The following is a 20,040-nucleotide window of genomic DNA, read 5'->3' as shown; positions in this document are numbered from 1 at the left end:
ACAGGCATGACTGGTGTGGAGTAGATAGGCTTCTCATCAAATTATACCTTTTTAGCTGTAGGTTTGCTTTCTTGACACTGAATGCCTCAGGCCACAAAAGAGAAGTCACAGTTCGTGCCTGCATATTGTTTGGGAGCAGCAGGCATCCCACCCAGGGCTGGAGATCATGGGACATAGCGTGATGTACTGGCATGAGCATTTACTTTGGACTTGACTCTCTGCCTGTGTGACTTGGGCGAGTTACTCAACCTTTCTGTTCCAGGGCCCTCATCTATAAAACGAGAGTAATAATACCTAAGGTGCAGTGTTGTTAGAATTAAATGAGATAATGTGTGCAAAGCAGCTGGCACTTAATAGCGTATGGTAGTTATCATTAATATAACCCACAATCTGCAGCCCACCCTCAGAGTTGGCCTCTGTTGCTTCTGTACCACGGGCTACCTAGAGGGGGAGGGGGTCCTGACCCTGTAGAAGGAACCTGCTCTCTTGTAAGCACCCGGGGGAGGTGGGGCAGGCTTGGGTTCAGGCGCAGGGAGAGGGGGCCATGGTGTTGTGGAAGGAGACATCACTCTTCATCAGCTCTGTCACCTTGGGTGACTGACTCAGTTTCTCTGAGCCTCGGTTTCTCCACCAGGGACAAATGGAGCTAATAATCTCATTTCCCAGGGCTACAGGGAAGCCATACGTGAGGGTGAAATGCACACGGTGGACACTCGGTAAACCTTGGTTTCCAAGCATGTTTATGATTCCGTTTTGCTAGTCTTCTCTCTGAATCCAAACTCCACTCCCTGCCCATACCCTGCCCCGGACACCTCAGCACCCACACTTCCCGTGTCACCCTACATACGCCCTTTCCCCCCACGTGCTCTTTGTGTCTCCGACACCCAGGAATCTCTCACAGCGTCCTTTGTTCCAACCCTGTACAACCTAGGCCTGCACCTTCTCAGCGTGACTCAGCAGGAACACCCCTCCAAAGAGGAAAGCCCCTCTTCTGAGCCTTCCACCTGATCCGGGCAAGGTGGGAGCTGCGCATTCCCAGTATCTGCCCCACCAGGCCACAGAAGCACTGTGCTGTGGTGAGCGGGGGGCTGCACGCGCCTGGCCCACTAGGGGCCGCTGGGGCGCCAGCAGGGCTGGGCTGGGCTGGGCTTGCCCGGGAGCTGGCACTCTCTGCAGTGCCCGGGCAAGCTGGCAGGGCAGGATCTGGTTCCCTCACAACCAGGAGAGAGTCCAAGGACCTGGGAGGAGGTCAGGGCTTGAAGCTATTTGGTAAACATCGGATTTGGCCCCAATAGGTGGGAAGCAGCAGGGGGCAAGGCCAAAAAATGATGTTTTTGTGGGAAGGGCACAGCCCACAGGGTACTCCAGGCCCGGGCATGCTCGCTGACCCTGGTCTTGTCTCCAGTACAGCCCCCTTCCCTTACGCTGTACCCTGATCAGACCCTACCATGTAGGGTTGCCTGAACATGCCCGATGATTTACATCCTCATGCCTTTGCTCTCCCAGCTGCCTCAGCAGGAAATGTCCATGTTTCCCTGGCCTCCCTCCCTCCCTCCCAACTATATGTAAACCTACCCCTCTTTCAGGACTCAGCTGGAGCATTAAGTCTCCCCAGAAGCCTTTCCAATACTCCACAGCCCCCGGACCTAGGTAGCCTGGACACTCGGCTCATCTGTGTATGCTTTGAACCTTAACGCCTGTAACACTTGGGGGCCCTTAATGGTCTGTCTTCCTGAGTGGACTGGTTTCCTAGCTCCCATTACCATGACTGGCTCCCAGTAGGCTCCCAGTGTGTTTGTTAAACAACTGAATGACAGACTGAGCGAGAGAATGAGTGCGAGGGAGGTGTTAAAAGGTTCAGGGTTGGCAAGGGCTCCTCTAAACGTCCCCTGACCCAGTCAGAACTGGGGGAGAGGGGGAGAAGAGGGGGGGGGGACGATCTGAAAGCAGACCCAGGCCAGACCAATTTAACTTGAAGGGGCTCCTGGAACAGCAGGCCTAGGTCACCTACATTCTGATCCCAGGGCCGACTGAATAGAACAAACCACAGAAAAATTGCCTCCGTGGTGTAAAATGAGGGGTCTTAGTTAATTCATTAGTTTTAAAAGGGTTTGTAGGCAGTGGTTTATAAAACGAGTCTTGTAAAATGTTCACTGGCCCTGTCTGCACTTCTGGGGTGTTACTGACATGTGGCTAATAGGAGGAAGGCTGTGAACTTAAATCTGAAAGGGCACTTGGGCACTTTCCTGGCAACTGTCTGCTCCCCACCCTTCCCATCCATCTCTGGAGAACCCTCACCTATATGACAGTCCCAAACCAGTGATTTCCAGTATAGTTAGTGGGTATATCAGAATCCCAGTGTGTGTGTGCCTCTGTGTGCTAGGTATGTACCTCTGTGTGTGTGTGTGTGTGTGTGCATTTGTGTGCAAGGGGGTGTGTTTACAGCTAGAAACAAATATTTGATATTGCTATCATATTCCTAATAAAAAGGAATTAAAGTTCAATGCAATCTTGGCTACTGAAGATGTACAGAAGAGAATGAGTGAAAAATCAATGTCAGGGTCATGGAGGAAAAGAGGCTGGGAAAGAGTACTCTGCTTTTCATGCCCACACTTTCAACAATCCTGTGAGGCAGGGAGGACACAGTTATTCCCATTTTACCGATGCCGAAACCAAGGGCCGAAATGGACTATAAGCTCCATTAGGGCAGGAACTATTCATTTCGTATCTCCAGTATTTAGCACAAGTTCTGCAAGATCACAGGAAGCTCTCAGTATTTATTGAATGGATGTGTGGATGAAAGAAATCTTACTGAAATGACTGGCCTAAATGTGTGTAATTCACCAGCAGTGCAGCTGGGCCAAGGCCTAGGATTCCTGAATTTCTGCCATGTGGAGTCATCCCACTTCTCCAGACCACAAACTCCAGGGACAGTAAGCACCCCTGGGGCCTTGCTCACCTATCCCCCTCTCTCTAGGCAATGTAGACACCCCAGCTCCTAGAAAATCACACAGGAAAGGGAGGCAAAGTAAGTTCAAGTGCTCCTCAGGTCCGCTGCGGACTTTGATCACCTGTTCCCTGATTTATTTTAAGCTTTGTGTACTTGGGCCATTAACTATTTTTGTAGCTGTCTGGGGCACACATCTACTGCTTGGAGGTGAGAGGATAGACAATCAAATCTCTGTGCTTTTGGTAAATGTCAGAATTGAGGTATAAGTTCATCAAATAAAAAACCTACACAAGACCAGTGGAGCATTTCTTCACGAGCTTAGAAGTCCTATTGCAAGCTTACCATCTCCTAAGTCGGGGACACAAAGGCCCGCCTGGTCAGACCTGTAGGCTGCTTTGCCTTTTCCACAATGAGGAATGAAGGTCTTGAGTGAGTTGGAGTTTGGGGACATGTCCGGTTTAAAAACATGGGTGGCCCAAGCAGGCCAGGGAGAGAGGTCACTGTGCACAAAGAGAAGAAAGACCCAGTAAAAAATAAAAAAGAAAGAGAAGAGTCCATTTTGATGAGTCAAAGCAAGGGAAGGCAGGTCACCCATATGGTCCCTGGGGTGTTGCCCCCAGGGGCAGAGGGAGCCGTCAATCACAACCACAGAAAAGGCTTAGGGGGACTTTCAAAGCTGCTGAATTAACTCTATTGCTGCAAAGTGAATGTGTTTCACAGGCAGCTGAGCAGAGGGCCCTGCAAGGCAGGGGGCTCCAGCCCTTAAAGAGATGAGAGGAATGGAAAGTGTGAAAACATCTGAACTCGCGCTGCCCGTCACAGCTGCATGGCCTGGATGGGGGCCATTCACAGCCAGGGGCCCCAGCCACCCCCTCTGCCTCCAGCTAATGAAACCAGCATGGGGATCCTAATGACTGATCAAAGCCCATCCAGCTTCCCCAGGATGTCAGCTCCCCTAGCTCTGCCCAGAGTAGGAACAGTAGGAACGGTGCTCTGAGAGGGAGGGAAAGAAGGTACCTGGTGGGGGGGGGGGGCGGGGGAGAAGAGAGGCGGGTCTTGCCTGGCCTGGCCTTAGCCTTCCTCTTGAAGGAAAGGTGAGACAGCATCTTTCTGACCCCAGATCTCCATGCACAGTCTTCTGGGGCTTGAGCACCAGTCTCCTCACTCCGGGGACGGCAGGAGGATGGAAGGGGATGGAGGAACGCAGCTTATGCCAAAGGGTCCCAAGCACATGCTTGACTTCCTTCTGAAATGAGCTTCCCATACTGGTCCTGATCGAAGAGTTCTGACTTGGCCTGCCTTGCCTCCCTCTGGTCACTAATCCTGGGTGAATGGCCAAAACATTTTTAATATCACCCATCATCAAGTCATGCTACCTACGTACCAGTTTGTTCCTAAAGTGGTAACTGAGTGCCCACATCCACAGGGGGCTGCACCTAGTGGGACAGACCGGGACCTGCCGGGATGTCTGCTTTCTGGTCAAATGCTCATGTAGCCCGACACGCCGGGGACATGCAGACAGAGGAATACTAAACATTGAATACATACACAAATAGACCAGATAAAATATTTGTCTTGCCTATAAGCCAAGGGCAAAGATATTTGTGGAACGGTAGGTATGTGTCTGTGTTTGAGGAAGAGTGGGGGGAGGTTGCTGATAGCAGGGGTTGGTGTGTGTGGGTAAGGTGAGGGAGGGGAAGCTACTCCTTTCACGGTTAAATCCGAATGGTTTCCTGAATTTGCCGATGGAACTGCAGAAGGGAGAATTTTGCTTGGCGTGGACATTGCGTGTGGAGTGTTACAAGAAGTAGAAGAACTTGAATGATGTTCAGAGGTGAAGACAGAATACGTGAATGAAGGGTATATGCCCAGAAGGAATGAGAAGGTGACTGTGTTACCTTGAAGATTCGGGGGTTGGGAGGGGGTGGGGGAGACTTGCTGGGAGGGGAGAAAAGTAGAGAACACAACTTTTAGAGTTCCATTGAGATTGGGGTGTGGGGTGGCAGTGGGTTGGGGCAGCGGGAGGAGGGGATTGGGAAAGTCCAGGTGACAGATGGCCAGGCTGGCTGTTGCAGAGATGCAGAAGAGGGAAAAAGAGTGATGTAGGAATTAACAGCATGTACCGAACAGGGGGACCACACACCTAGCTCATAGCCACGTCTCCCTGGAGACAATGTTTTCATTAAACAATCATTGTAGAAATCCACAGTCCCCAGTGACTTGCCCCTACCTCTCAGGGCATAAAGTGAGGATCAAGGACTCAGTGACTTGATGCTGGAATCGAAGTACTGTAGCTAGACAATAGAGGGCGCTGCGGCTCTAACAGAAGTTAAGCAGAAGCCACCAGAAGGAGGAAGCAGGCCACAGGAAGGGTTTCAGTGGGTTGTTGGTTTTGCATCTTTCTAACTTATGGTCTGCATTTAGTGCACAATAAACACAGAGTGACATCCTTACAAGTAATCACAGTTTCCCCAGGATGGACTGAGACGGAACTATGGGGCCAGAAGCTGCTTGGCCATCATACCACTTGGCTTGTGCCCAGATAGCATGGGGCCATAACCATTAACGGTTCTCTCCTGAAATGGGAAGAAAAAAAAAACCTCCCTCATTTTTAATAACTTTATTCCCCAAACTTCAAAAATGAAATTGCCAAGTTAAGAACTTGCCTTGAAAAAAAAAATTCTAATTTATTATAAAGAAGGTCCGGGGCTTGGGAATTTTTTAATGCAGATTCCTAATTTTCCAAAGTGAGATTCTCCTGTGCATTTGAATAGATTATGCTCAGTATTGCTAGCCCTTAGCACAACGGGAACATTATTAAAACGATTGCGTGGGTCTCAGAGGAAGGGCTCTGCTTCTCGCTTCCTTTTTCATTTTGGGGACTTCGTATCAGAGACTGTCCATTTTTGCCTGTAGAAGAAACTGGGTTTCCAAGGAGGTGATAGAGAGATGTGCTCATCTGTCCAGGCCTTGAGGAAACAAGTCATACCAGGTCCAGAAGTAATGGGATGAGACCTAAAGGAATAGGAGGAAGTGGGGAGTCCCTTTCCAGAGAGCCCAATTTTGGAAGTGACTCCCCTGTGTGCCTGACCCATGTTCCTATTAGGCCTGTCTTTCCTGAGGACATTGAGTGTCAAAGAACAGTTGGTTCTCTAGGATAATGAGCTTTAGGAGGGCAGTGGAGCGGGGCGTCCCTGAGGAGCTGGGCTCAGCCTCTTGACAGCACAAAGGGAAGACAGTAGGAGGATCAGAGCAAGTTCCCCAGCAGAAGACTCACACTGAAGACACTCCTATGTGGGAGTCACTTCCAGAAGCCCCCAGAAAGTGTGGAGAAGGGACACCCCCCCCCCCCGCCTCCCAAAGCCAACTGACATGAAAGTCTAGCTCTCTCTGGAGAGAAGTGCCTTTCCCCGTGAGTCAGAGGTCTTTGTCCTGGGGGTCTCATTCACCTCCTCCATCCCATCCATTCCATCTCTGCCCTGACTACTCCCACTCCCCAGTGGAGTAGCTAAGGCCATAAGGACCCCAGACTTCGGCTTGGTCACTTTACCATGGACACTGACACTTCCTGTCAGACACTTCTTTCCTGGACCTTGCTTGGGATTACAAATAGATGTGTGGCTTCCTCAGGGCAACGCATTCCTTTGCTATAACTGTATATTCAATGGCGAAGTTCTGGTGGCTCCTCAGAGAGGAGAGCCTTGGGACAGTCCGCACACAGGGCTTCTACTCTGAGGCTCTAGACGGGGAGCTGGAGCCTCTGTTCCTCCCTCAAAAGGCTGCTCAATGGTGGCTTCCGGGGGGCCGAGTGCCTAGGAGCTGCAGCCCCACATCTATCACCTCCCCCAGCAGCTGGGATGTATTAGTTCTCGACTGTGCGCTGAGAGTTAAATCAGGCTCCTGTTCTTAACTACACCTGGATCATCATGCTTAGACAACATGGGTCCTGCTGCTGCTCTCTGGCTAATCCGCACCAAACCCAAACTTCTCCCAGCTGCCCCTGCAGGCGTGGGGTGGGCGGGAGGGAGGTAGCAGCCACAAGCTATGCCAGTTCAATGCTCCCTGAGCTCTTGGCCCTGCGTCCTCTGTCCCTGAGCCTTGTGTACGCAGTCCTCTGCACCCACCGCTGGCTAAATACAGGAAGTGACCCCGTGTCCACTCCCCATTTCTACTGTGGAGCTAGGAGAGCAGTATCCAACGACAAAAGAAACAGAGCCAAAGTTCCTGCCCCTTTATCAGTGCCCCAGGGATCCCCAACACTGCCTGAGCAGACGAGAGGATGCGGTCTGTGTCCACTGAGGGAGAATGAGGCTCGTCCCCCATTATGACCCCTAGGTGCCTGGGTCCCTACAGCCCAGGCCTCCTGTACTTCATTCTGACTATGGAGGGGAAGGCTGGACATAGTGTCACACACCTGGAAGTTTTCAAATAGAGGACCATGTAAATGCCAAGTCTGAGCCTACGGTCATTCGTGGAAAGCTAATGACATGGGCAGAGGGTTTGCTGCATATGAGGCTAGGCTGGGGAGAGCCCAGCATGGAGCATGGCGTTGACATGTTAGAACAGGGATGGGGACAATAGGACGTGTGCTCAAAGGTCTGGGAACGACGAGTGCTTTTGGATTTTCAAGGGGGAGAGGAGTCGGTGGTGGTCCACACGCTGGATATTCTGTAATGTGGTGATTTCCTGGGGCAAGAGGGGGCAACAGGGATGGATTGAGCAGCCATTATATGCTCACGCTAGGCTGGGGGGTGTCAGGGTCATAGGACCTAATGTGAGCAAAAGCCTGCCCCCCTGCATCTGCACCTTAATATCCTTTTCACACTGCACAGATCTTCCACGTGGCCCCTCAAAACGGCCATGTGTGAAATGCTAAGGAGCAAGGGACATCAGACAGAGCAAAGACCAGCTGCTGGGTCAAGCATGAGAAGGACTGCCTGGCACACAGTAGGCTCTCACTGCCTGTTTGTTGAATGAATGAATGAATGTTCTAGCTGGCCACATTTCATATTACAGATACTCAATAAACACCAAATGAACTAATACTGACTTGAGGGACCAAGGTAGAGAAAATAGGAGAAAGTGAAGGTAAGGGTCAGAGAGTGGAGGCGTCTGTGACAGCCCAGCACGTAACTAACTCAGAGTCTCCAGAGAACCATGTGTGGAGAAAGGTGCGCACAGGGGAAGCACGGATCTGAAGTGTCAGTCTAAAGGACTGGGGGAGCCCAAGTCACAAAAGCTGGGCCAGTCCTCTAGAAGGAGGAGAGGAGACAACAGGAAGACAGCACAAAGACGCGGCCTTGTCAAGAGGTGCAACCAGGATGGAGTCTCAGAAGAACTTGGGGGCTGCTGTGTCTGAGCTGGGGGATGGAAACTGGGAACCAGGAGGAAATGGCTGGAGAGTGTAGAGATACAGTCCTGGCCTTTTTCTAGAAAGAAGCAGACAGAATCTTGAACAGAAGGGCGATTCCTGGAATGGGCAGGCAGAGAAGGGCTCCAGTGATAAGGGCTCCAGTGACCAGTTAAGGGGGGATCTGGTGCAAAGGAACCTCTAAGAAGTTTCCCCAGATACTCAAACGCAGAGGCGATTCACCGACATCTGGATCTGAGGGAGGGGTTCCGTGCATTTGTCTGATATCTGCTCTGAGTGGGGAGCAGGGTGGGGGGTGGGGGCAAGACCATGACTGGGTGCCCCAGACAAGGGTCCCAGATGCTGGTGACAGAGCTACTCAAGTCGGATCTGAACCTGGTTTTGTCAGATGCAATGACATGACCTCCAGGGGTGTGTGTTTGCCGGCTCTCCAGAGTGGGGCGGGGGAAAGAACCCAGAGTGGCCAGGATACAGCTGAGGGAGGCCTAGCTCTTTCCCGCCCGGGGGAAGGCCACCGCACCCCCTTCCCCGTCATCTGGTCAGTCGACACTCACCTGCGGGCTGTCCTGGTAGGGTGGGGGAGGGACATTCTGCGTGGCCATCATCGTCAGAGCGGGGGCTGGGGAGGCATGTTGCATCATGGGATTGATTCACATCGAGGATCTGTGGCAGGAGAAAGGGGGCCGCACCGTTAATACGCTGAGCGCAGGGAGCCCTGGGGACCGGCCGGCTCGACATTTCCTCAGGCCGGGCCACCTGGACTGACGGGATATACAGCAAAGGCTGGAGGCCCTTTAGGGGAACAAATGAGAACCAGGGGGAGAGGCCTGGGTGGGGAGGGGCTTGCTGTGCTATTTTGACTTGAAAGAAACGATATTCAAATCGCACGTGAAACAACCTGTGCAACCGCAACCATGCTTTGTTCAGCATCAGCTGGGTCCTGGCGGAGGTGGGGGAAGGGGTTGGGCTTGGCCGGTGGCAGCACAGGGCACTGGCGGCCATTCGGGTATCCCACAGGGCACGGCCTTCCCCAGGCTTCTGGAGCAGCCACCTGCGCTCTCAGGGGCAGGAGGCCTCACGCCCTTCCACTTCCACCCCACCTCCCCGCCCCGGGGTCTGCGAGCACGGACTAACCCCTCCCAGGTGTGCTCGCCACGCCCCCTAGCGGCCGAAGAGAGAGGTGGGGCGCAGGTCGGCTCCTCTGACTGGAGGGTGGAGCCAGCAGCAGGGGGTAACCCGTTGGAGCTCTGCCGGGAAGGGAAAGAGGCAGGGGAACATCTGAGATCCCGGGTGAGCGCCCCGTCACTTGCCGAAATTTTCTAGGTGTGTGCTTGTGACTATGGACATATGGGTGTCTCTGCAACATTCTATTAAGTAAGACTCCTTAGCCTTGGTTCAGTATAGCGTCCCAGGCATCGGGGGCCAGAAGAGCAGTCAGAGCCAAGTCCACGCCCTCCTTATAGAGGAGGAGACAGAGGCCAAGAGGAATAATGGGTGTGTGTGTGTGTGTGTGCAGTGAAGCAGGGATTGGACCAAAATCTCCAGGTTTCCTGTTCCCTGTGTCCTCCACTGTACTACCCCCTTCCCATCACCAGTAAGTGAGCTGCCCCTGCTGGACCTCAAGGTTACTTCTTGAACTAGAATGTAGTGCTGTAAGTGGAGACAGCCTGGAAATACCACCCAAGGAAACAGAATGCCCGGAAAGCTGTTTAGCTCCAGCAGATGCCCTGAAATATTTAGCGCTGGAAAGCAGCGGCTACTTGCCTGATGCAGGCCTGTCCACCGTGGGGCCTGGAAACTCCTAAGAACCTCTGTGGGGCAAGAGACCTGTCTTTCTCCCGGGCTGGAGGGTGATAATGAGCTAGAAACATTTGTGACACAGACTCAGACCCTTCCTCCCCTCTCCTTGAGGGCCCTCAGGGGCCCCACCCTCTTCCCACGGATGCCCTCCCACACCTGTCCTAGAGGTCTTCTGAAATCTTCACATACCTGAATTCTGTGGGAACTTGAGGGTGTTTTGGAGTTGCCTAAGGGAAGGGGGCTGGTCTCCAGGACCCTGTGGGGTGTGTGTGTGTGTGTGTGTGAGAGAGAGAGAGAAAGAGAGAGAGAGAGGGAGAGAGAGAGAGAGAGAGAGAAAATGTGTGGGTATTGTTTTGGTTATTTTTCAGGAAGAGGAGAAAATAGAAAGCCTGGCCTGAACTGAGTCTCTGAAGCACCAGGCATGCTTTGACCTTAAGTGCGCAATGCACTGGAAATTTAGGTGCTCATTCAAGGACTATTTATCAAGTGTCAACTACATGCAAAGGACTGAGCCAGGAGGTGTGGTTGAATAAATGACAGGAGGCAAGATCTCTCCGAGGAGTGTTATCAGTCGGGGAGGTGATGGTCCAGCGGGCAAGAGGAAAATGAAATGGAGGTTCCAGAGGAGACAGTGTAGGAAGAGAGGACTTTTTCTGTGACTGCAGGGGATTCCATGTGGCCTCACTGCTACCCACACCTCACCTACCCTGGCCTTACTTCAGATGACGGGCCACTGGGATATCTGTGCAATAAAAACACTCAGGGTCTCCCCATCTCTCTCTCTCTCTCTCTCTCTCTCTCTCTCTCTCTCTCTCTCTCTCTCTCTCTCACACACACACACACACACACACACGGCACCCAGATCATTCTTTATTTTCACAGAGTCTCAGAAATGAGCCCTCAGGAGCCCATCACTTCAGGACTGGGAGAACCGATGCCTGTTTTCATGGCTGGGTCTTTGGGTGGCAATAAACATCCAAGGAAGGCAAGAGCAGAGTGAAAAGGGTTCCCGAGGAAAAAAGAGGATAGAGACTCCTTGTGATGTCAGAAGAAACGTCCAGAATTAAGACTTTTGAGATATTGAAATGGGTGTGGAATCTCTCTTTTGGACGTAGAGGGACAAAAGGAAATAGGGATATTTCAGGGGTGTGTTAGGCTCAGCCTTTCCTGGAACTCTGGCAGATGAGGAAACTTTGGTTGGGGCCTCAGGACCTGCCTCGAGGACCTCTTCCAAAGAGTGCCAATCCTTGGCCCCAGGAAAAGCGAACCACTGTGGGGCTGTAGTGCCAGCAGCCCCCAGAAGAGGGAGCCTGGGGGCAGAGTCTGGGGTGGGAGCTCCCTCTAGGCGGTTTTCTCCCCTCTTAGGGGCAACTAGTTCCCTTTAACCTCAGGTTTGGGTCTTGGGGTAACCTAATTCCACGGATGAGAAAGTCAGTTAAAGGCAAAGCAGAGGACGCTCCATGAGGAGGATTGGGGCTAAATAGAGTCTTTAATCTGCATTCTTTTGTTCACTGTCCAATGAATGGGAGGTGGGGGCACTTTAGAGTTGCTGTCCCTAGAAATATTTGCAAGGAGAGATGGTGAAAAGCGGTCTGCACCCAGAAACAACCACGGCTGCCAAGGTTGAGGGGAGATTTTTCAGTCTGGAGTCTGTCAGGCTGTGAGCAGGGGCCAGACCTGCCTCACCAGAGGACACAAGAACAATTTTCTGAGGACCCAGATGGCCTTTGCCCCTCCCCTCCCCCTCTCTGGGGTCACCACAGGCCACTAGGCCACTAACCCATTGCCCTCTGGGGGCTTCTCCTGCCAGAGAACAGGAGGCCTTTTCATCAGGGGCTTAAGTTTCGTTGGTTCTGTGCTCACTCAGGCACAGAAGCCTCTGGTAACAAGACACTGGGGGAGACCCCACGCCCATCTCGGGAAGCTTGCTCTTTTCTTCTCACCACTCCACACGCATATGCACTCCCCCCCCCCCTCCCCGCATTGGTCCTTGGGAAACCCCGCTGGTTTGGGGGGCTGAGGGGCCATTTGGAACCACCCTGGAAAGGAACATGGGAATCCGACTTCTCTTGTTCTGAAACTGGACCCAGTGAGACTCCACAGCTGGGTGCGGGCTGCTCCTTAAGCAATAGCTGGGTGCCCGGCCCTTTTTGAACTTTCTTTGGGGATTTGGAAAGGGTTCTAGCATTTGTCAGTGGGCCGTAGAGGCTGCTCCACCCTGTCCAGAGGCCTCAGCACTCTGTTACCAGACACCAGGGCACTCGAGGGAGCACAGCCAAGATTGCAAAATGGAGGACACCGAGCACTGATTTACCACAGAGAAATATGCCATCGAAGAGAGGCTTGTGTCAAAAGATTGTTCTTAGTGCTGAAAACCTTTATTATATGACAGCCAATGGGGCGGGGGGGAGAACCCTGATGCAACATCCAACCCCACAATGATATCCAAGAAGCAATAGTTTGTGTCACTGATATTATCAAAAGGAGCTAACACTGCCATTTTACAGAGCTCAGGAGCTGAGGAAGGCCATGTTGCATGGGTTGTGGGTGGCTGAGGGGGCACAAAAAGATACCCCTTTAGGAAGTAGGAATGGGCAGCCCTAGAGCATCCACTCCCTCTGTCTCCTCAACTCTTGCTTCCCCCCTGCCCTGCAAGGTGAGGCCCTGGGTCTGTAGTCCAAACTCCAGTGTGTTGACAAACAGGCTTAGAAAAAAAATAGCAAGCTCGTTAGGAAGGAGCTCATTAGGACTTGTTGACATGAAACCCATTAGACCAATTAACATTCCATTAACGGCCTGGGGCACCAAGGGGTTAATGCTGCCCAGCAGTAATTGGGCTAGGGTGCCGGGGTTGGGGGCTCAGGGCCTCAAGGATGAGAAACAAAGTCTAATTGGGAACTCTCTGGCCAGCTGGCCCAACAGCATTTGTGCTTGCCCTCTGACCCTAGCTGAGACTACAGTGTATCCGGTAGGAGGGGGGACAGGACCAGCTTCCCTCCGGCTCCTCACTGTCGCACCTCATTGCCCCAGACGGGAGACTGGGTGGATGCTTGGCACAGGACAAGGTGTGGATGTATTTCTACCCTCTGGACTCTGATAGTCCTGTTTATATCATCCATCTCTGCTCCCACCCCCTTCTGGTCCAGTTTCTCTCTTAGTGTCCAGGGAAGAAAGTCCCCGCTCCTCTCCCCAGTTATTCGCGGCCCAGTCTTACAAAAGTTCTTTGGAGAAGCTAGAATCCTTGAGGCCCCAGAATCTGATTCATCTGAAGAGTGTTGTAGTTTAGGGCAGAGGGGTGATGGGAGGGAGCATGGACCCTGGGTTTTCCCTCCCTCCCTCCCCCACCCTCCCTCCCTTCCTTCCCTTCTTCCCTCCCTTCCTTTCTAAGACACAGTGCTGAGGGGCCCCTGGAAGCTCTTCTCCTCTGTCCTCTGACACACACCAGCAGTATTTTCATTATTTTCCTTGCCTTGCTACACATAGAGGCTGTGGAAGTCCTGCCCCCTGCCTGGGCCTCAATTTCTTCTTTTGCAAATTCCCATCAATTTGCCCATGACCCTGCCTGTGCTTAGGGTCAACAGGTCTGGATTCCTTATCTAGCTCTGCCACTTATCTGTGGCTAGTACAAGCCTCTTTCCCCTCTCGGACTGCAAACTGGGGGGTTTCACCAGAATAGTCTGAAAATCTCTGCCCATCATTAGCCCTCAACACAAGCTTTGTTGAGGGGATGGAAATAGTTGGGTTGTAGTTTCATTCCAAAGGCTAGTCAAGCTGGAGCCTTCTCTACCTCACTTCCCATTTGAGAGGGAGGGAGGAGAACCCTGAGGCCAGAGAGCCAGGAGCTCTCCTCAGCACCCCCTGCCCAGAAGCCCCCAGGTGGTTCCCAATCCCCCCCTTCTCCTCCACCACCCCAAGCCGGCCCCTCTGAGCGGCTGCCTAGGCCTGGGTTCTGACGTCTAGACAGATTTGCAGGAGGCTGAAATAACAGAGTGAACTCAGCAGGAGGGACCAAAAGGCTGCATTAGTAACCTGGCTGGCTGCAACTTCTCCCTCAGGAGCAGCCGCCTCAACCCTGGCGCAATCCCGTTTATTTTCCTTCAGCCTAGAGCCGCCTCCAAAATGATGGTCTCTGGCCCAGCTCCCTTCCCAGGAGCCGCCTGTAGGTGGCACCTCGGAGCCCCACTTTAATTGCATTATATAATATAACCTGTTTACTAAATCATGTAATCAGTCGCCTTAGGATTTACAGCTTCGGATGTGTATAGAGAATTGGACTTTGAGTCAAATTTAAAAACAAATAAAAATGAGAGGCAGCTGTTGCTGATAGTGTGATATTCATCTTTTGGAAACAAATTCACCCCACTGCTATAAATTATGCTTGGAAAAAAAGTGTTGTTGGTGGGAAGGAGTTGGCTAGGTCTCCTGTGCTGGCAACTCAGAGCGATGAATCTTGAAATAACGGTGTCAACCTGTCACTGATTTCATGTGACTCTGTGGATTTATCTAAAGAAATGCAGGGGCGCGCGCGCGCACACACACACACACACACACACACACACACCCCAGATTTCTTTGCGAAACCCTGGAAGGGCTGGAAATCTGAAGCACGATGGTCACTGTGCCCGGTTTATGGAGTCAGCGGTGGGCAGTGACAGGGCGGGACCAGTGCAGGAATGGTGGAGAAGACAGAGGTGGGAGGGAGGATGTACCTGTGGGCTGTGAAGCTGTAAAATCTGAGAAGGTCTGGTTGAGAAGGTCACTGTTTGCAAGCGAGGGAGAAGTGAAGGGCCTTTGAGGAATGAAGGGGAAGGGGCCAGCCCCCCAGGAGCCCACCAAATGCTGGACCAGGTGCTGTAGGAACTGGGTGGTAGCACAGGGGCCGGAGGATTCAGGCGACAGGAATGCCGTGGCCTGGTGGACGTTGTTTTGCCCCCGTCTTTCTGACCGTGGGTGCTGGGGGCAAATGGAAGTCCTCCAGTGTGCTAAGAGCAGAGCAGGTCCAGAGTGGGGTGTGGGAGACTGGAAAGTAGTTGTGTCTCTGTTACTGAAGGCCAGACAGGCAGGAGGGGAACCAAGCAGGCTTTGCACTCGGGATCAGACCCCTGCTCACTACTGTCCTGAAGGTTGGCTGGCTGAAGCTCCAAAATGAGCCACCGCTCCACCATGACCCAGGTCCCCAGGGATACTGCACCTGGCATGGAGCCCAAGTCATTGCAGAATGCCCTAGCCAGGAAGGCCACTTCCCTGGTGCCCCTCTGGTTCCTGCTTGGTTCCTGGGACCCTCGATAGGAAAGAATTCTCTAGTGACTTCAGCAAGACAGCAGGCAACTCAGACTCCTCAGCCACCAGAGCTCTTTGAACTAATTATCATTTGCTACCTTTCTGGGAAGCCTACTTGGGCGGTGGTACCAGGTCATGCCCTATTATTATGATGCTGGTCTCCAGGGAACAGAGTGGAGACAGAGCGGAAGCCAGCGTGAGCTTTAACTAGGACTGCTGGCTTCTGACTCCCCGGGAGATGTGAAAATGTCTCTCTCTCCCCACTTTTCTCTCCTCCTTCAGCCCTTAACTGCCACAGGGGGCAAATGGTCTTTGGAAGGGGTAAGAGCCTTCTGTGAAATCAGAGAAGGCAGGGACCCTTCCGCTCCCCTATACCAGGAGTATAGTCTCTTCCAGACGGCTGTGGTCCTCCTTCCAAGGGCCTCCACTCCTCTCCACTCCCCGCTCCTGAAGCCATTTTGTGGTTTGGTCTTTATCCTGAATAGCAGTATGTCTTCCGTGTGTGTGGCTGGGTCAGCAGGTCATTTGTGCACTCACTGACCCAAGCCTAGAGACCCCATTCTAGGAGGAGAGGTTTTGTTTTGTTTTTGTTTTTAATCCACACTGGATCCCTCTGTGCACTCAGTTTAGTGATGGGACGCTCAGTGGTCATGGAAGGCAGAGGATTCGACTCCGCCCTGGGTGTGAGTGGGGCTGCTGGCAATCAAAGACCCACATCACCCCCTGACCAGCTTTCCCAGACACGAGCCCCCATCTTGACCTATTGCTTCCTGCCATGCCTCTCTGACACATGAGGTTCTGAGCACATCAGGGCCCAGACTCTGGGCACATCAGGGCTGCTGCTTTGTCCCTCGACTCCCCCAGTTTAGCTGTTTTTCAATTTGTCTTCAAACACATGGACCAGGGTCAGAGTTAGGATAGCAGCTCATGCTCATGCTCTGCTCCAGCCCTCTTTCCTGCCTGCCTCCTGCTTCCCCACGCCAGGGCCAGAAAGTGACAGAACCCCCTCTCCTCCCTGCCTGGGCTGTCACACCTTTCCCGGCTTCAAAAAGCTGCTGATATATTTTACAAACTGAAACAGCAATTTAATTCCCCCTGATAGCAGCAATTGTCCATTAGATCTTCCTACCGAGGAGCTTTAACAATAATTCCTTTCATCCGACTGCTTGCTTCTTCTTGATCTGAGAATCAATCCCATAAATAGCAGGCAAGAGTTTTCACATTACTCTCCCCCTCCAGCTTTTAGCATTTTGATGAAGATTCTCCTCTCCTCTTAAAGCACTTCACAACTTGGCAATTTTTCCCCCTTTGGTTCCTTTAAACAAAATAAAACAAAAAAACAGAAAGGTTGGGCGGGGGGGAGAAGCATGCTGGTTATAAGGGTAAGCGCTGCCCTTGCATGTGCCTCACAGGTAAGTGGTTTGCGCTTTCACCTGCCTGGAGGCAGGGATGGCAGCAATGACCTCCAATGGCCACCTCCAAACTGCTGAAAGTGGGTGCTGTTCTAACCCACAGGGGCACCATGTTGGGGTCCTAAATTTCACACTCACCTACGGCTGGGGCCAGCTTTTGCCAGCAGCGATGCCTGACTTGGAACATTTTTCCCCTTCCAGGAAACATCTCCCTTGGTGCTACACCTCAAGAATGGAGGCGGGGGGTGGGGGGGGGGTGGGTGGTGGGTGGGTCATGCTGTTGCCACATGGGGTGGAGTCCATGTGAAGGTTCTGTCAATGAGCCTCTCTCCCTGGGCCTGTGGCCAAGTTCCCACCCATCACTCAGGCAACTCTCAAACCTAGAGCTGGGATTCTGCCCTCTGTTTTACATTTCCAGCCACTCCATCCAAATAGCCTGAGTGGGTGAGGTGGGGAGGGACAGGGAAAGGAGAGAGTCACAGGCCTTTCATTCAATTATTTCTCTTTTCTTTTACACAGGCAGGCAGCCCTGATGGTCAGGGGCAGAGGAGAGCCCTCCAACTCTTCCACAGGTATAGTGAGGGTGGATTGCCAGGGCACCTGGGAGCCCTGGGCTGCTCCCCCAAGACACCATCACATGCTCTCTTGTATGCACGCGCGCACACACACACACACACACACACACACACACACAAATCTAAAAATGAACCCAGGGACCGAAATCCCCCTCGACAAACCTGATCCCCAGGTTTATTATTATTTGTCAAGAGCTGACGGCAGCCGCTGCTCGGGAACAGAGCTGAGAAAACAACACAGGCTGGGCCCCTGAGGCTCACAACTCAACAGAGACAGAGGAGCAGCTCAGATGCTGGGGATCCCAGATGGGAGGAGAGCTTCTGATTCTTGGAGGAGCGAGGCAGTTACCTCCCTCTCATAAATCTTTCTCTTCTCTGAGGCAGGCACACAGGGAGGATAGCACTCCTGGGGAGCTGGAAAGAGGAAGGAAAGCAAGAGTGGGCTGGGAGGGGGGTGGGGCAACAGGACTGTGAGGAGGGTGGCATCCATAGAGATAAGGGACCCTGACTCCCATCCCATCTGTCCCTTGTGATGCTCTCAGATTCTCCTGGAACCAGAGGATCCTAAGGGGGTCAGCCAGGCTCCTTTTGGTCCTCAGAACCATACCATGTCCTCTGGCTGGATGATACCTGGTTCCATTTTTTTTTTTTTTTAATGGCCTCCAGAAATAAATGGTGAAGAGTCAGGGTTGTTGGAGCAAGTGGCTCTCTGGCTCAGCTTATCATAGAAAAGCCACTCATCCCTGATACTTCCTTCCCCAGCTCATGGAAGGGAGGGAGACCAGGTAGAGTCCAGAGCAACGAGGTCCACTCAAGGAAGGGGGAAAGGATGCCCAGGGGCCTCCCTCAACTTGGCCTCACTGCTGTTGGCAACAAGGACAGGTCCACTGGCTCTGTGTTCCTCATCTGTCAGGAAAGGGAGCCCCAGGGAAGGGAGGATAGTGGCTGCCATGTGCAAAAAAGTGATGCTGGGTAGAGAGCGCATTCCTGGGCTTTGCCAACTGGACTCAAGCCCCAGCGAACAGACATGCTCTCTATCACCTAATGAGAGTTTTCCTCCATGCTTTTTGCTGTGCTTCTCAGCTGCCATCAAGGTCTCTGTATCACACTCTCACGTCCTTTCCTTCATCAAAATTTTGCTCAAAACTCTACTTTTCCATGAAGGAGAAGTAGAGCATGGATGATCACTACGTGTGTTTCTATATTATGGAAAATCTGCTTCCCATCCACATGGCCTGTCTTGCCCATTGAACCCTGTGCTCCCTGGTGGACCAGATCATGGCTCTTCCTTGCCTTTCCTCTCTAGGGGGGAAAAATCTTATGAGATAGAGATTTCACAAGCTCTATCTCTTCATGGAGCTTGAATATATACACAGTTACAATTTAATTTCTTTGGCTTCCTGTTAAAATGTAAAACAAACAAACAAACAAATCTGGAAAAGATAGCTCTTCAAGTTCCAGCAGTCACTTACACCTCAGTGAGAATGAGTGTGTTTCCCTGGAGCAAATTTTGATAGGGGTGAGATGGTAAATGCAATTAATAACAGCTGCTGTTCATTGAGCTTTCCCCACGCCCCAGGCATTATGCTAAGCTTCTGATGCACATAACCTTGTTTATTTTTTCCCAGCCACCTTATGGCATGGGCATGATGGCTGTCCTCATTCATGGACGTGGAAACTGAGGCTTAGTGCGGCTGAGGAAGTTTCCCAGTGTGACGCCCGGTCTGCTTTCAGATTCTGAACATTTAACCTAGAAGTCCCAGGGTGGAGGCGGGAAACCCAGAGGAGGAGAGAGGCCCCCAGGGAATTGGGGAAGTACAGAAAAGGCAAGGATGAGTGTAGAAACAAGCTACTGACTTTGAGTTGGGCCATCCACTACAGGCTGCCCTTTCACCTTCACATGCCCTGCATTTCCACGAATTATATTCTAGCAGTCCCCCTAAACGTCCTCCGAATGCCAAATCTGGGCGTCTGTGCCTCCATTAATGCACACGCACTTCACGCCTTTGGAAGGTGCTTCCACTTAGACAGCAGTTCGCTTCTGCCAGCCCTGTCATCTTTGGACGGCAGCGTGTGCGCACATCTATTTAAATATTTTATTGCATTTTGCTCTCATTATTTCATAAAAACGAGTGGAAGGTGGAAAACTGGAAGTGCTGATACCAGCTATAAGAAGTAGGGGTCTCGTAAACATAATACCACTGAGACAAACATGGAGAACATTAAGCGTGCTGAAAGAGGCAAATCTTGAGTCTCCGTCGTAGACTCACTGGACTGTGGGTTCAATTATGAAGGGAAAGAACAAAATTAAAGAATGAATAGGAAACGACAGAAGTACAAGGTTGAAGACTGCATCCAAAAGGTGATGCGTAAGTGGTAATTGGGTCATGTGCTTTAGCTGTCTGGGGGCACGGCTCTCCGGACTCGTGCAGAGCGAAAGCAGGGCCTGCCTGTAGGCTGACCCCACACTCTGTGGCACCAGGGCCGGGGCTCTGACTCACATTGACTGTGATTCCGTCAGCGTCTCTTTCCTGTCAGCCGGACCCTTGGGCCCTGCTCGGCCCAGGTGGGGCAGCCCAGGTGGGGCCGGGTGGGCTGGAAGGGAGGGCGCCGGTGACTGTCCGCCTGCTCTCCACGTCTCCCCTTGCAGTT

The 20,040-nt window shown here is 52.2% G+C and overlaps 1 protein-coding gene across 13 annotated transcripts in view; it reads right to left on the bottom strand.

Annotated features, from left to right (window-relative positions):
- Positions 1-20,040, bottom strand: part of PKNOX2 (PBX/knotted 1 homeobox 2) — a 317,669-nt gene that overhangs the window by 70,423 nt on the left and 227,206 nt on the right. For 11 of the 13 annotated variants that reach the window (XR_006208719.1, XM_042959546.1, XM_042959543.1 and 8 more), the window contains one exon: positions 8,876-8,984. Coding sequence is in view for 12 of the 13 variants with exons in the window: in XM_042959546.1 (XP_042815480.1) it covers positions 8,876-8,962 (87 nt within the window). In the remaining variant the exon portion in view is untranslated. Of the gene's footprint in view, positions 1-8,875; positions 8,985-9,219; positions 9,383-15,312; positions 15,437-20,040 lie in introns of those variants that run through there. The other 2 variants (XM_042959550.1, XM_042959549.1) reach the window with 2 other exon arrangements.

Source organism: Panthera tigris, chromosome D1 (assembly GCF_018350195.1).
Source record: "Panthera tigris isolate Pti1 chromosome D1, P.tigris_Pti1_mat1.1, whole genome shotgun sequence".
Classification (NCBI taxonomy): domain Eukaryota; kingdom Metazoa; phylum Chordata; class Mammalia; order Carnivora; family Felidae; genus Panthera; species Panthera tigris.
Note: the sequence above shows the minus strand (reverse complement) of the source record. Positions and strands in the feature narration are given on the sequence as shown.